This window comes from Hyperolius riggenbachi, chromosome 9 (genome assembly GCF_040937935.1).
Source record: "Hyperolius riggenbachi isolate aHypRig1 chromosome 9, aHypRig1.pri, whole genome shotgun sequence".
Taxonomy (NCBI): domain Eukaryota; kingdom Metazoa; phylum Chordata; class Amphibia; order Anura; family Hyperoliidae; genus Hyperolius; species Hyperolius riggenbachi.
In genome coordinates, this window is record NC_090654.1 from 35,483,608 (window position 1) to 35,498,998 (window position 15,391).

A 15,391-nucleotide genomic window follows, 5' to 3' on the forward strand; every position below is an offset into this window, starting at 1 on the left:
TTGAAAAGCACAGGTTTCAACCCAAAGGTCAGCACACACTGCAGCTTGTTTACTATCATTACAGAGCAAGGCTGGGCTGAGGCAGAGGTGAGAGAGGCTCCAGCCTCAGGGCACAGTGTAGGAGGGGCACACAACTCACTCAGCTGTCATTCCCCTAGTGTGTTTGAAGCAGAGAGAAATAAGAAAAGGGGATACACGGCAGTGACTGCAAGCCAGATAACTAGAGATTAAGGTGCTGTGGGCCCTGGGGTGCCTCTTAGTCTAATAGCAATCAGAGTGTGATGGCTGGGGTAGGAGCAATGGAGGGGCGCACATTGGTGTCTCAGCCTTGGGTGCTGGAGGACCTTGTCCCGGCTGTGGCACAGAGTACCAGATTTCACTATACATTGTGGAGGTGATACACTAGTATGTTAACTTGCGTACATTTGAAATCGGCGCCGGTAGACTTGGGCGCAGGATACAGCGGTATATAGCTGATCCTGCTTCTGCACAAGTCCGGGCCGATTTAATTACTATTCCCCCTCCAGGCCGACATGGATAGTGGGGGAATGAAATAATTCGGCTTCCAGCGATTGCTGGAGGCCGAATTATTATGTTTTTAAGCAACTTCGGCTCTGTCTTCTGACGGAGCCGATGTTACTCACTGAGCGCTTCAATAGGAATGATTCCTATTGAAGTCTATGGAGGCGCCGGCTGCGCCCAAATATAGCAGCGCTGAAAAGCACTGCTCCGAGTTAACTTGGGGGTAAAACCTATTGCACAAGGGTTTTCCACATTTTCGCCGCACTTCCGTCCATGAACATGTGGGGCAGCACTGTGCAGCTGCACCTTCCTTCCACACCTGTGCAGTAGCATGGAGCCATTTGTGCAGAGCCCTTTCCTCTGTTCATGAGTAGGGATGGCCCTTCTTAGAAGAACTCCCGGAGAAGCATGTGATCAGTTTGATTAGCTCATAGATTTGTAAGGTTCTGATCTGCTGGCCCTGATCATGTGTTAAACCAGGAAAGTCATCACAGCACATCAGGACCTTACAAATCTATCAGCTGATCAAACTGATCACATGAGCAGCTCTGTGCTACTGTGCAGACGTGGGACGTACTTGTGCCTGTGCAGTGCGGCTGGGCTCGTGCACAGATGTGAGCGTGACCGGGAACAAAAACCAAGTCACCCAACCCCGGCTTGCTACAGGAGGATCGGAGAAGACTCTGGATCAGTCAGAGGCCTTCCCTGTACTGGGCTTAGTTTCCAACATTTATTTTTTAAAGAACAACTGAAGTGAGAACAATACGGAGGCTGCCATATTTATTTCCTTGTACACAATACCAGTTGCCTGGCAGGCCTCCTGAACTATTTGGCTGCAGTAGTGTCTGAATAACACAAAGCCTTCTGTTGCTATGCATTGGGGCGAAGGGACAAAGGAGCGGTGGCCGGCGTGCACGATGGGATCGGCTGTTGCTGGAGGTGAGTTGATCCACTGGGCAGAACACCGGGGGGTTGTGTGTCGGGGTCCTCTGTGCGGTCATTATCGGTAGCCTCAGCCAACTTTAATCAAGCGTTTGTACGAACGAGGCTTAACATAACTGACAGGAGGAGGGATACTTTCCATTCATAATGTTCTTATCTAAATGAGCAAGATTTATGTTGTTTGCATGCTTACAGTGGAGGAAATAATTATTTGACCCCTCACTGATTTTGTAAGTTTGTCCAATGACAAAGAAATGGAAAGTCTCAGAACAGTATCATTTCAATGGTAGGTTTATTTTAACAGTGGCAGATAGCACATCAAAAGGAAAATCGAAAAAATAACCTTAAATAAAAGATAGCAACTGATTTGCATTTCATTGAGTGAAATAAGTTTTTGAACCCCTACCAACCATTAAGAGTTCTGGCTCCCACAGAGTGGTTAGACACTTCTACTCAATTAGTCACCCTCATTAAGGACACCTGTCTTAACTAGTCACCTGTATAAAAGACACCTGTCCACAGAATCAATCAATCAAGCAGACTCCAAACTCTCCAACATGGGAAAGACCAAAGAGCTGTCCAAGGATGTCAGAGACAAAATTGTAGACCTGCACAAGGCTGGAATGGGCTACAAAACCATTAGCAAGAAGCTGGGAGAGAAGGTGACAACTGTTGGTGCGATTGTTTGAAAATGGAAGGAGCACAAAATGACCATCAATCGACCTCGCTCTGGGACTCCACGCAAGATCTCACCTCGTGGGGTGTCAATGGTTCTGAGAAAGGTGAAAAAGCATCCTAGAACTACACGGGAGGAGTTAGTGAATGACCTCAAATTAGCAGGGACCACAGTCACCAAGAAAACCATTGGAAACACATTACACCGCAATGGATTAAAATCCTGCAGGGCTCACAAGGTCCCCCTGCTCAAGAAGGCACATGTGCAGGCCCGTCTGAAGTTTGCCAATGAACACCTGAATGATTCTGTGAGTGACTGGGAGAAGGTGCTGTGGTCTGATGAGACCAAAATAGAGCTCTTTGGCATTAACTCAACTCGCTGTGTTTGGAGGAAGAAAAATGCTGCCTATGACTCCCAGAACACCGTCCCCACCATCAAGCATGGGGGTGGAAACATTTTGCTTTGGGGGTGTTTTTCTGCTAAGGGCACAGGACAACTTAATCGCATTAACAGGAAAATGGACGGAGCCATGTATCGTGAAATCCTGAACGACAACCTCCTTCCCTCTGCCAGGAAACTGAAAATGGGTCGTGGATGGGTGTTCCAGCACGACAGTGACCCAAAACATACAGCAAAGGCAACAAAGGAGTGGCTCAAGAAGAAGCACATTAAGGTCATGGAGTGGCCTAGTCAGTCTCCGGACCTTAATCCAATAGAAAACCTATGGAGGGAGCTCAAGCTCAGAGTTGCACAGAGACAGCCTGGAAACCTTAGGGATTTAGAGATGATCTGCAAAGAAGAGTGGACCAACATTCCTCCTAAAATGTGTGCAAACTTGGTCATCAATTACAAGAAACGTTTGACCTCTGTGCTTGCAAACAAGGGTTTTTCCACTAAGTATTAAGTCTTTTATTGTTAGAGGGTTCAAAAACGTATTTCATTCAATGGCATGCAAATCAGTTGCTATCTATTATTTAAGGTTATTTTTTTGATTTTCCTTTTGATGTGCTATCTGCCACTGTTAAAATAAACCTACCGTTGAAATGATACTGTTCTGAGACTTTTTATTTCTTTGTCATTGGACAAACTTACAAAATCAGTGAGGGGTCAAATAATTATTTCCTCCACTGTATATAAGCTGCTACTTGTTACCGTAGCTATAACAAAACAAAAAAAACTCAATGTCGTTGGCTTTGCACAGTTCCTGCAGTTAGGCAAAGGCACCCAGACCAGGTAAAAAGAAAACACTGTGGGACATGAAGAGACCTATTTTAGAAAAAAGTAGTGGGGTTTACATTGATTTTTGGGACACTTTTTATTTTTGGATGTTACGACCCATTTTGGACGTTCTACCTCTTGAAGCCCCTAGTGATGAGATCTCTGTTATCACCTACAGCTCCCTCTGCTGGATGGAGAGGAACACCGCTAAGTGGGCAGGTACAGAGCCAGGAACTATAACAGGGATTCTCATTGCTGGGTATCCAAGGGCAACGGCAGGAGGATACTCAGCTTACCAGTCTTCAATTGTAAGTAAGCGGTTAGGGGTATACTACGCAGGATAGTCAATTTCCATTCCCTCTGCTCTCCTTACAGTTGAAGTGATCATCCAGTTGTAGTCGTTTTCTTTGTTTTAATTCTCCGTGTGCCTTGAGATAGGTGCACTTTAAGCAGCATGTGTCGGAAAAAGGAAAGTGTAGCAGGCAATAATTCTGGCACATCTCTTCACTGCAGCCAGGTGGCGCTATGATGGCTAGAAGCATAATTCACACTGGAAGACGAATTTCAGGCCAGGTCAGAATCCTCATGGAGAACCAAGATCAGGCAGACAGACTGGTGCGACCTCTATTGGGAGCTGAAGGGAAAGAATGGAGAATATTATTGTAATAGTATACATCAGTGGTCCTCAAACTAAGGCCCTCGCCTTGGGCCCGATGCGCCCACCTGAGGCTCTCTTTTTTTTTTACCAGCCCTCCGCACACACAATGTATTTAGTGCAGGCACCACGTTTTTACATGGAAGCCAGCAAGAAGTAATTTTCTGGCTTCCAATCCAATTCTGCATTAGGTGGCACTGCTGTCCAATTGTACGGCAGGTTGTCACCTGGGTATCACTGTCTGGTGTGCAAAAACATTGTGGTAGTGTGTAGAGATGCGAAGTTCGGATCTTTTCAATGATCCGGATGATTCGAAACGGAGCATTGAAAAGATCTGGATCTTTGATCCGAATCTCAGATCATTTTACAAGGGAAGCATTCGGGGGTGAAATGACTAGCAGGACAGGAGAAGGGGAGGGGGGTGGACACATAGAGAAGGGGAGAAGATGGACAGAGGGCAGGGAGTGGACAGAGAAGGGAGGAGGGACGAGCAGAGAGCAGAAATGTTTGTTTGGACACAATACCCACATGCTGCAATCATATGCTTTACATATATTTCACCTATATGTTCATCTGTATACTCCCAACTCCCATTCCCCAAAGCATTCCCAGAAGTGAAGTGCAGCTGTTTAGAGCAGAGTGCAGGAGGATCATATTGCCCTGCAATCACAGTGCCTGCCCTGTCCTAGCCCAGCATGCTGCCTGTAATGTTACTGAGTGAGCTGTGGCAAAAGTTTCCAATTTGTTCACTGTGCACAACTACGGAACAGACAGCCTATAATGAGCAGCACATTGCAGCCAGTATGTGTGCTCTACACATATCTGGCAGTGGCACTGATGTCCCCTCTCTCTCATCTACCTGTGGCTGACTGGCTATGCAAGGCTGCCTCCCCTTCAACAGAGCGATCCATCTCTGCTCTGCTTCCAGGACCCCGCTGCCCGCTGAGAGGGGGCATGTCTCTCCTGGCCCCGCCCCTTTGTGATCCAAATCACTCATTTTGATGATTCGGATCAAAGATCCGAATCGTTCATGATCCGGACAACACTAGTAGTGTGGTGGTGGTGGTGGGGTTAGAGGTAATATAAAAGCAGTGTGTGTGTGTGCGTGTGTAGGGCTGGATAATTTGCAGTCCTTGCAATTACTGATCGGAGGCCATTCGTTGGTGGCCTGGTGATGCGCTGATCCCACTTTTTGCGCAATTTTCAATTTTACTTGGTAGCGCGCCCAGGCTATGCATATGCATAGGTAGGATTTAGTTAGTGTTAGGTCCCCTCCCATGAAGGATTGACTTCTTCGCAGTGGGAGGGACGAGTACTTAACAAGTTGCATGCAAGCTGTTACAGGGAAACCAACATCCTCCAGTGGTAGACAGGTCATGTGTATGCTCAGTGTGTATTTTTATCCCATAAGTGGGGCTTGCACTCTTTTGCAGGTAGGCACTCATCTGTTTTTAAGTAGCGCTGTTCATTTCCTTGCTATGTACTAATTTAATTCATTTTTGGTCAGCCGCTCCCACTTAACAGCTTTGCTTTTGGTGTATATGCAGAGCCTCTGTTTGGGTTCAAGGTGCGTTTGCAGTCTCGGGGGGGGCTCAGCGCACCTCTGATCGGAGGCCATTCGGAGGCGGCCTGGTGATGCGCTGATCCCACTTTTTGCGCAATTTTCAATTACTGAGCAAAGGGGGTTACTTTGGGGGGACTTGAAAATACAGTATGTATGTTGAGCACTGATTGCTTTGCGTGTGGGAGATTGTTTCAGGCACTGTTTACATTACCTAGGTTCAACGTAATGTTTTTCCACATCATTTTATGTACACTCCGGCGCCCCAGCAGTCTAAAGTATGTTGACCTGGCCCTTGACTAAAAAAGTTTGGGGACCCCTGGTGTACATTATATAACATTCTTACATGGGATCAGGCAGTGATGTAGTAACAGTTTTAGCAGCTGCTGTGGGGTCTAGGTGGTCCATTAATGTCTAACCTGAGACTAACAGATCCTTGTTTTGCGGAGTTGCTTAGTGAGAGTGATCTGTGATGTATACGGTGTGGAGATTGGGGAAATCTATGGCTACTGGAGAGGCAGAGTCTGCAGGGGTAGAGTATGAGTTGAGAAGAGGAGATAACTATATATCTCCATGTCCTGAGACCTTTACAGCTATCCATAAACATGTTTTTTAAACTGGGATTGTAATAGCTTGTTAAGCGTTCCTAAGTACTTCTGTAAATCTTCCCCTGATTATGTCTTACTTTCGTGATGAAAAAGTTTCTTTAAAGAGACATTGAAGTGAAAAAAAATTATGATATAATGAATTGCTTGTGTAGTACGGATAATTACTAGAAGATTAGTAGCAAAGAAAATATTCTCATATTTTTATTTTCAATTATACAATTTTTTTTGTTTATAACATTGCATCATTCTCTAATATTTGCAGTTTACACACTAATCAGCATTATAAATGATTTTACAGAGCAGCCTACTGAACTTTTGAACCCTTCTCTGCAGAGAAAAATAAAATATAATGACTGACAGTTGAGATAACAAGTTTCAGAAGACAAAGCTCTCCGCAATTTTTTTTTTTTATTTATTTATTTTTTTTATTTTATTCGAACTCAGCTCTGTAACCATGCTACCAGACTCAGCAAATAAGCTTCATCGCGAAACTCCTTATGTCCGGCAAATCAGTTTGCATCATAGTTCGACATTCTCTATATATTTTCTTTTATTTTATTAAATTCCATATAAAAAATAAAAGCATATTTAAACTACAAAAATATACAGGCCAGTATAATCTCATACACCTCATCCCACACATTCAGAGCGACACAGGCACACCCCCATACACCCTACTACATATACAAACCCCATCTATGCCTTCATACACCCATACACACAAACTCCTATATCCTCATACCAACCATACCAACCTAACCACTCTCGTTTAGGCAAACATTCACACAATTTACCCAACTCCTTATTACTTCCATTCTGAGCAGGTGTCAATCCCATCTGAGCAGCCCGGTTTTTCCCCCAGCAGACCAACCATAACATGAGAATATGCTTCCTTGGCACCCACCATGAATTCCTACACCCCTATCAACACTTATCATATCCTGTATTGTTAACAATCTGCCCCTACCACTAGTTCCATCCAACCCTTTTTAAGTTTCCAGAGCCAGTTTTCCTCAAGCACTTTTACATTATGTGTTTCTCCATCCGTAGGGGCCGCCTCTTCCCACAGGTCAAACATACCCGCCAGCCACTCCGATATTCTAATGGGGTCTTTACTTTTCCATTTCTGAGCTATAATATTACCAGCAACTAATGAGCCAATTTCTCTCAGTTCTTTTACTAACGTATTACTTTCAGAATCAACAATGCCAAGAATTGCCTCAGTTCGGTCAATCTGGATATATCTTCCCAAATGACTAGTCCAGAAGATCTCTAATTCCCTCCACAGTCCTCTTACCATCGGGCAGCTCCACCACATATGGATCTCATCGGCACCCCCCTGGTCACACCGCCAACATTGATTCTTTTGATTCCCTGAGAACCTAGCCATCTTGGCCGGTGTAAAATACCATCTGGCCACGGTTTTGTATTGCGTCCATTGTAGTTTTCTAAAAGGATATTTCCATATTATATGTGTCACCTGGCTCCATCTATGCTCATCTAAAGGGATTCTTAGATCATTCTCCCATTTTTCTTGCCATTTAGATAATCTACCTCTGTTGTTTTCCTGAATATACTTATAGCATTTAGATAGAAACTTTTTGGGTTTTTCACTCAAAGCGATCCACCGTTCGATTTTGTTTAGCTGATTACTAATACCCTTTTTTTCCCCTGTCTTTTTTATAAAATTCCTTATTTGCAACTTAGCCCAGGGTTTTGCCTCCCAGTTGGTGCCCAGTAACCCAGTTATTTTTAGGCCCATATTGCCTTGGATATCTAAGAGTCTAATGTCAGGACTGACATTATTGACTCTAAACCAGTCCTTGTCCAGTGCAGGCGGGAAGTCCTTATTTTGTCTGAGTGTGACTAATTGGGAAATTCCTGAGTCTAGAGTCCATCTTTTTAACATTTCATATAATGTTCTAAGTGTTGGTTTAATAATAGGGTGTAAGGTTTTATCCAATAATGCTCTTATATTGTCCGGAATCCATGTATTTATTGTTTCTAGACTTACCTCCTCCTGCTCTACCTTTACCCAGATTCTACTGCGGGCAGTTGGACAACACCAATCTACTATCCTTGAAATGTGGATGCATTTATAATATCCCAATACATCTGGGGCCCCCAAACCCCCCTGCTTCTTTCCTCTCATCAAATAATCATAAGCTATCCTATGTTTTTTTTTTGCCCATATAAAATTTTGAAAAATACTTTTCCATTCTTGGAACCATCTTTTTGGGAGGGCAATTGGCAGGCACTGAAGAACAGAGTATCTTTGGTAATACCAGCATCTTAATGATGTCTACCCTGGCCAGTGCTCCAAAACATGTGCGGTCCGCTGATCTTAAAATAGCTTTACAATCCACAATCAGTTTGGGGAAATTAACGTTGTATAAATCCCTATAGTCACTACACAACGCAATTCCCAAGTATTTAATTGATCTTTTACACCAGGCAAGATGACCAGTTTTCCATATTATAGACTTTGTTGTTTCAGAGCATCCAATATCCAGTATCATGGTTTTCCCCCTATTGATTCTAAAATTAGAGAATTTACCAAATTCCTCCAGCAATTCCAAAGCTCTATGGAGGGACATTGAGGGGTTTAACAGGGTCAGCAGTAGATCGTCTGCATAAGCAAGAAGTTTAAGTTCATAATCTTTCATGGGTATACCTTTTATAAGCTTCTCCTTTTGAATTAGGTTAATCACTGGCTCCAGACCCAGATTAAAAAGGAGGGGGGACAGCGGGCATCCCTGTCTCACTCCGTTCTGTAATTTAAATTCTTTTGCCACACAGCCGTTCAGCCTTATGCACGAATATTGATTTCTATAAAGTTTTTTAATTCTGGAAACAAAGGAGGTATCTATTCCAAATTTTTCTAAAGTTCTAAAAAGGAAGTCTCTTGATAATCGATCAAAGGCTTTCTCAGCATCCACTGTTACCAAAATACCCTCCCTATTCCCCTTTTTACACTCGTGCATAAAACTGACAGCCGCGTAGACATTTTCCTGTATTAATCTTTTTTTCCTAAAACCAATTTGTTGTTTATTAAGTAACTGTTCCATAATATTCTCCAGTCTTGTTGCCAATATTTTGGAGTATATTTTAACGTCTACATTGATTAAAGAAATTGGTCTAAACTGGCTGCATTTATCAGTAGATTTCCCCTCTTTTGGTATTAATGTTATAAAGGCCTTGTTAGATTCCCTGGAGAAAGTGATATCGGAATCTTCAAAATTTACCAGATTGCAGAATATAGAGGCTAGATCTTCCCAAACTGTTTGGTAGAATTCAGCTGTGTACCCATCTGGGCCTGGACTTTTACCTTTTTTTAATTTTAAGACTGTTTCTTTAAATTCTGATTCAGAAATGGGTGCCTCCAGCATCGACCTCATGTCCTCATTGATTACTGGTAATCCAACCTTTTCAAGGAAGACATTTGGGTCCAGAGTTGAGTCACTTTCTAGATTATATAATTTTTCGTAATAATTGGTGAAGATAGCGCCAATCTCTTCGCTCTTTGTGTAAAGGTTCCCACTATCCTCCTGAATCTTTTCAATAAAGTTTTTCTTATTCCCCTTCTTTAAGTACTCTGCCATAAACTTACTCGATCTATTAATTTCTTTCTTAAAAATGAATTCCTTTTTTTTAAATTCTTGTTCGCATCTTTTATCTAATATTTGATTAAGCTTTGCTTTAATATTGTTAAATTTTATTGCATTTTCAGTCGAAGGACAAACCTTCAATACTTTATGCGCCTCTTCCAATTGTGTAATCAGGCTATCTATCTTACGTTTCTTTTCTTTGATCTTAGCACTCTTAATTGCAATCAACGTACCTCTTATGGCACATTTAAGAGTATCCCTGTAACGATCGGTGGGTGCAGAGAGTATCTGATTACCGGTGATCTGCAGTATCACCGGAAATACAGATATATACCAGATTATAAGTGATCTGCAGTCTCACCGATAATCCGATATACAAACTAACCTCTGTTCACCTGAGTAGAGTGTAGTGTTTAGTGTAACAGTAACACTTAGAGGACAAGGCCTCAATGCAGCAAGGAGTACTGCACAGATTCCTTCCGCAGACCTGAGCTCTCCAAGACGGGAGGAGTCAGACTGACAGTAGGAAGGTATATCTGAAAGTGACCCTCAGGAGGGAGGATCGCTAACAGAGCGAGGAACCGCCTCTAACGGTAAGGTCGGTTCTCGAGGTCGGACAAGCCAGGTCGTACACACACAGACAGATAAAGTACAAGATCAGGAGGCAAAGGCGGAGTCAAAGTACAGGCAGGGTTCAGCAACGGGGTAGTAGATATATCGGGGTACAAAATCAGGAGGCAGAAGCAGAGTCAAGGAACGAGCCGGGGTTCGGCAACAGAGTATCAGAAATAACGAGGTACAAGATCAGAGTTCAGAAGGGTGGTCAAGGCAGGCAAAAGTCATAACAGATAATCACAATCAAACTAGTACTTTAGCTATCAACAGAATCTAGCTAAGTGTAGGATTACAGCTCCAGCTGGTCCCGGCACACTTACGGATCTGACTACGGATCTGGGTGCTCCCACATGTGTGATCGCACGCCAGACAAAGAGCAAGTGAACAACCAGCAGTATATATACTCTAGGACCTTTCCAGGACCTCCCTAATTGCTGGTCCAATGGGAGCAGTGGAATTTGTCAGCTGACCCAGCTGGTCAGCCGACACCCTTCTAACTGCTATTTAAACTCTGCCTCTGTGCTCGCGCGTGTGTAAGTCTGAATCTTGGTGGACTATCAGTCCCAGCCACACCAGTACTGTCATGCAATGAATCTAATGCGGGGGCCGCCTTTGATGCGGATTCCGCCATTACCAATGCGGATTCCGCCGCACTGCCCATGCGGCATGCGGCGTTTTTTCCGCGTTGTGACGCCATGCTGGACGCGGAAACAGCCGCCTCACCTCGAGAGACGGCGGCTTTTCCGCGTTTCCTCACAGTACCCCCCTCCCGAGGAGTGGACTCCGGACAACTCCTACCAGGTTTCTCGGGATGTAAGGCGTGAAATTCCCTCCTTAATTCGTCCGCATGCATGCGACTCCCCGGTACCCATTGTCTCTCCTCAATGCCGTACCCTTTCCAATGTACGAGATATTGTACCGAGTTTTGTACAACGCGTGAATCTAAAATCTTTTCTACCTCGTACTCAGGTTGGTCATCCACCAACACAGGAGGAGGAGGAGTGGGACCCACATGGACTGCTGGCTTAAGCAGGGATACGTGGAAGGACCTTACCCCACGCATGCTGGCGGGAAGATCAACAGCGTAAGTGACGTTGTTGATCCTTCTGGCTATCGGGAAAGGCCCGACAAACCTGGGACCCAACTTGTCTGAGGGCTGTTTCAGGGCCAAGTGACGTGTGGATACCCAAACCAAGTCTCCTGGTTGGAATCTCCACTCCAAAGACCGTTTCTTGTCAGCTTGACCCTTCTGACTCAGAAACGCCTTTTCCAAACTGTCTCTCACCGTCCGCCAAATGTCTTTAAAAGACCTTTGCCAAGCCTCCAGAGCTGGAAGCGGAGTGGAGGCCACTGGTAACGGTGAAAATTTGGGCAATCTTCCAGACACAACCTGGAACGGAGAAAATCCAGTGGAAGAACTTTTCAAATTGTTTTGTGCAAATTCTGCAAAGGGCAGAAATTTGACCCAGTCATTCTGCGCCTCTGCAACGTAGCATCTCAAAAACTGCTCTAACGACTGGTTGACCCTCTCCGTCTGACCGTTGGTCTGTGGGTGGTAGCCCGATGAAAACGACAGCTTCATGCCCATTTGATGACAGAATGCCCTCCAGAATTTAGATACGAATTGGACTCCCCGATCGGACACTATGTTTTCCGGAATGCCGTGCAACCGGAACACGTGTTTGATAAACAAGTCTGCCAATTCCTGGGCCGAGGGGAGTCCTTTCAAGGGCACAAAATGGGCCATCTTGCTGAAGCGGTAGACTACCACCCAAATGACCGACATGCCCTCTGATCTGGGAAGCTCACCCACAAAATCCATGGACAAGTGGGTCCATGGTTCACTCGGGGTGGGTAAAGGCTGCAACCTCCCTACAGGTGCCAGCCGGGAGGGTTTGCTTTTAGCACATACCGCACAATACTTAACAAATTCTTTGCAGTCGGCTGCCAGAGACGGCCACCAAGCGCACCTGGCCACAAGATCCTGCGTTCTAGATGCCCCAGGATGTCCCGCATTCTTGTGTGAATGGAATATCTGTAGCACCCGGAGACGGAATGGCAGAGGCACAAATAAAACCCCCTCAGGCTTCCCCTCAGGGACATCCTGCTGAAAAGGACTCAAGGTCTCTGTCCAGTCTTCCCAAGTCTCTGTTACGGCCAGCACCAAATTTTGTGGGACAATGGTCTCTGGGGCAGAAGTCTGTGCTGTCTCCAACTCAAAGCATCTGGACAGGGCATCTGCCTTAATGTTCTTGCTACCCGGGGTATACGTAATTATGAACCTGAACCTCGAAAAAAACAAAGACCATCGAGCCTGACGGGGACTTAATCTCTTAGCCCCCTCGATGTATTCTAGATTCTTGTGATCCGTGTATACAGTAATTGTATGTTCTGCTCCTTCCAGCCAGTGACGCCACTCCTCAAAGGCAAGTTTAATGGCTAAGAGCTCTCTGTTGCCTATATCGTAGTTTCTCTCTGCCGGAGAGAACCTACGAGAGAAATACGCACAAGGGTGTAGCCTTCCCTGCAAGCCTGACCGCTGAGACAGCACAGCCCCTACCCCAACCTCCGAGGCGTCTACCTCAACAATAAAAGGATAAGAGGTGTCTACATGTCTCAGGATGGGTGCGGAACAAAACAAATCTTTTAAAGTGGAGAAAGCACTTAATGCATCAGGAGACCAGTGGGTGGTATCTGCCCCTTTTTTCGTGAGACAGGTGAGGGGTGCGATAACCGTGGAATACCCCTTTATGAACCTTCTATAATAATTTGCAAAGCCTAAAAACCGCTGTAAAGACTTTAACCCAACCGGCTGAGGCCATTCCAAAACAGCGGAGACTTTGGCGGGGTCCATAGACAGGCCCGTGGTGGAAATTATGTACCCCAGAAAGGCGACAGATGTGACTTCAAAAATACACTTCTCAATCTTAGCGTAGAGTGAGTTTTGTCTTAATTTGTTGAGTACAAATTTCACATGCATTCTGTGCTCAGAGAGGTTGTTGGAGAAAACAAGTATATCGTCTAGATAGACCAGCACAAATCTCCCCAACACCTCTCTGAAGACCTCGTTGATGAGTTCCTGGAAAACGGCCGGGGCATTACATAACCCAAAGGGCATCACCAGATACTCGTAATGCCCGTCTGGCGTGTTAAAGGCCGTTTTCCACTCATCGCCCTTTCTAATGCGCACCAGGTTGTACGCGCCCCGTAAATCCAGCTTTGAGAAGATCTTAGCATCGGTGACCTGCGTAAATAAATCGTCTATCAGGGGTAACGGATAGCGATTCTTTACCGTGATCTTATTTAGTCCCCGGTAATCAATACAGGGCCGCAGGCCCCCGTCTTTCTTTTTAACGAAAAAGAAACCTGCTCCAGCAGGCGATCGGGACGGTCGGATGAAGCCTTTGGCTAAATTGTCACGGATATATTCCTGCATAGCCAATTTCTCTGGCCCAGATAAATTGTACAAATGACCCCGAGGGGGCATACAACCTGAACGTATATCAATGGGGCAATCGAAAGGGCGATGTGGGGGTAACTTGTCTGCAGCCTTGGGACAGAATACATCAGAATATTCCACATATTGCTCAGGTACCCCCTGTACATGAACCCTGGTTTGGCCCAATGTCACCTTCCCTAAACATCGCTGAAAGCAGTGTGCTGACCAAGAAATTAGTTGGCCGGTGGCCCAATCAATGTGTGGAGAATGAAGGTGCAACCATGGCATGCCGAGTATAATGGTGGAGGTTGTCATATGCAACACAAAGAACTGTAACTTTTCCCAGTGCAGTACCCCTATGGTGACCCCCACCTCTGGTGTCTGAGACAGTGGGTGATTCCCTTGCAGAGGAGAGTCATCCACTGCCGTAACCTGGATGGGTGGTTGTACTGGTGTGAGCGGAATACACAATCTCTTAGCAAACTCAAAATCCATAAAATTTGCCGCGGAGCCTGAATCGATAAAGGCTTCCGTGACCTCAGTCTTATCTTCCCACGTAACGGTACAGGGAAGAAGCAATCGTTTTTCTTCTAGGGGTAAAAGTCGGACGCCCAGGGTGTTACCCCCCACCACTCCTAAGCGGTAGCGTTTTCCCGGCTTATTGGGGCAGTTCTGTACTATATGCCCCCCTTCACCGCAGTACAAACACAGCTGTTCGGTCATTCTCCGTCTTCGCTCTACCTGGGTTAATTTTGACCGAGCAATCTGCATCAGCTCGGAAGGAGGCAAGACGGGAGAAGGTGAAATAGTAGGAGGTGGAGTCACTGGGACCGTGGTGTAAGATACCCCTCTGAGACGGGAACTACCCCTGGTCTGTTTTTGGTAGCGCAGCCTGCGGTCGATTCGGATGGCCGCTGAGATGGCCTCATCGACTGTTCTGGGCTCGGGCTGGCTTAACATCAAATCAGAGACCTCATCGGACAGCCCTGACAAGAAATGATCTAATAGGGCATAGGTGTCCCACCTGGCCGTAACTGACCACCTCCTAAACTCGGCCGCGTAATCTTCGACCGGACCTTCGCCTTGACGCAAAAGCTTGAGCTTCCGCTCAGAAGTCGAGGCAAGGTCCGGATCGTCGTAAATTACTGCCATAGCTTTAAAAAATTCCTCTACAGAGGTAAGAGCTTTGTCTCCGGCGAGCAGGCTATACGCCCAAGACTGGGAGTCGCCGGACAACAAAGTTTTAATAAACGTGACCCTCTGGGTCTCAGTACCCGAAGATTGGGGTCTCAACTCAAAATAGGACAACACCCTACTCCTAAAATTCCGGAAGTCAGATCTGTGGCCGGAAAAGCTTTCAGGTACAGGCATACGTATGTCAGAGCTAGGAGAGGATCGCACATGATCCACTGATGTCTGGAGGGTTTGTACAGACCCTGATAGGGCATCAATAAGAGTTATGTGAGTGCCCAGTACTTGATTGATGTTGTCCACCGAAGCGGCAAGTACACCCAGACAATCAGTGTTTGCGTCCATTTTGTATTTTG

The 15,391-nt window shown here is 45.5% G+C and overlaps 1 protein-coding gene across 2 annotated transcripts in view; it reads right to left on the bottom strand.

The window, feature by feature from the left end:
- Positions 1-3,436: 3,436 nt before the first annotated feature.
- LOC137531551 (uncharacterized) overlaps positions 3,437-15,391 on the bottom strand; it is a 40,709-nt gene continuing 28,754 nt past the window's right edge. For both annotated transcript variants that reach the window (XM_068251472.1, XM_068251471.1), the window contains exon 6: positions 3,437-3,992. In XM_068251472.1, coding sequence (XP_068107573.1) covers positions 3,958-3,992 — 35 coding nt within the window. In that variant the 3' untranslated portion in view covers positions 3,437-3,957. The remainder of the gene's footprint in view (positions 3,993-15,391) is intronic.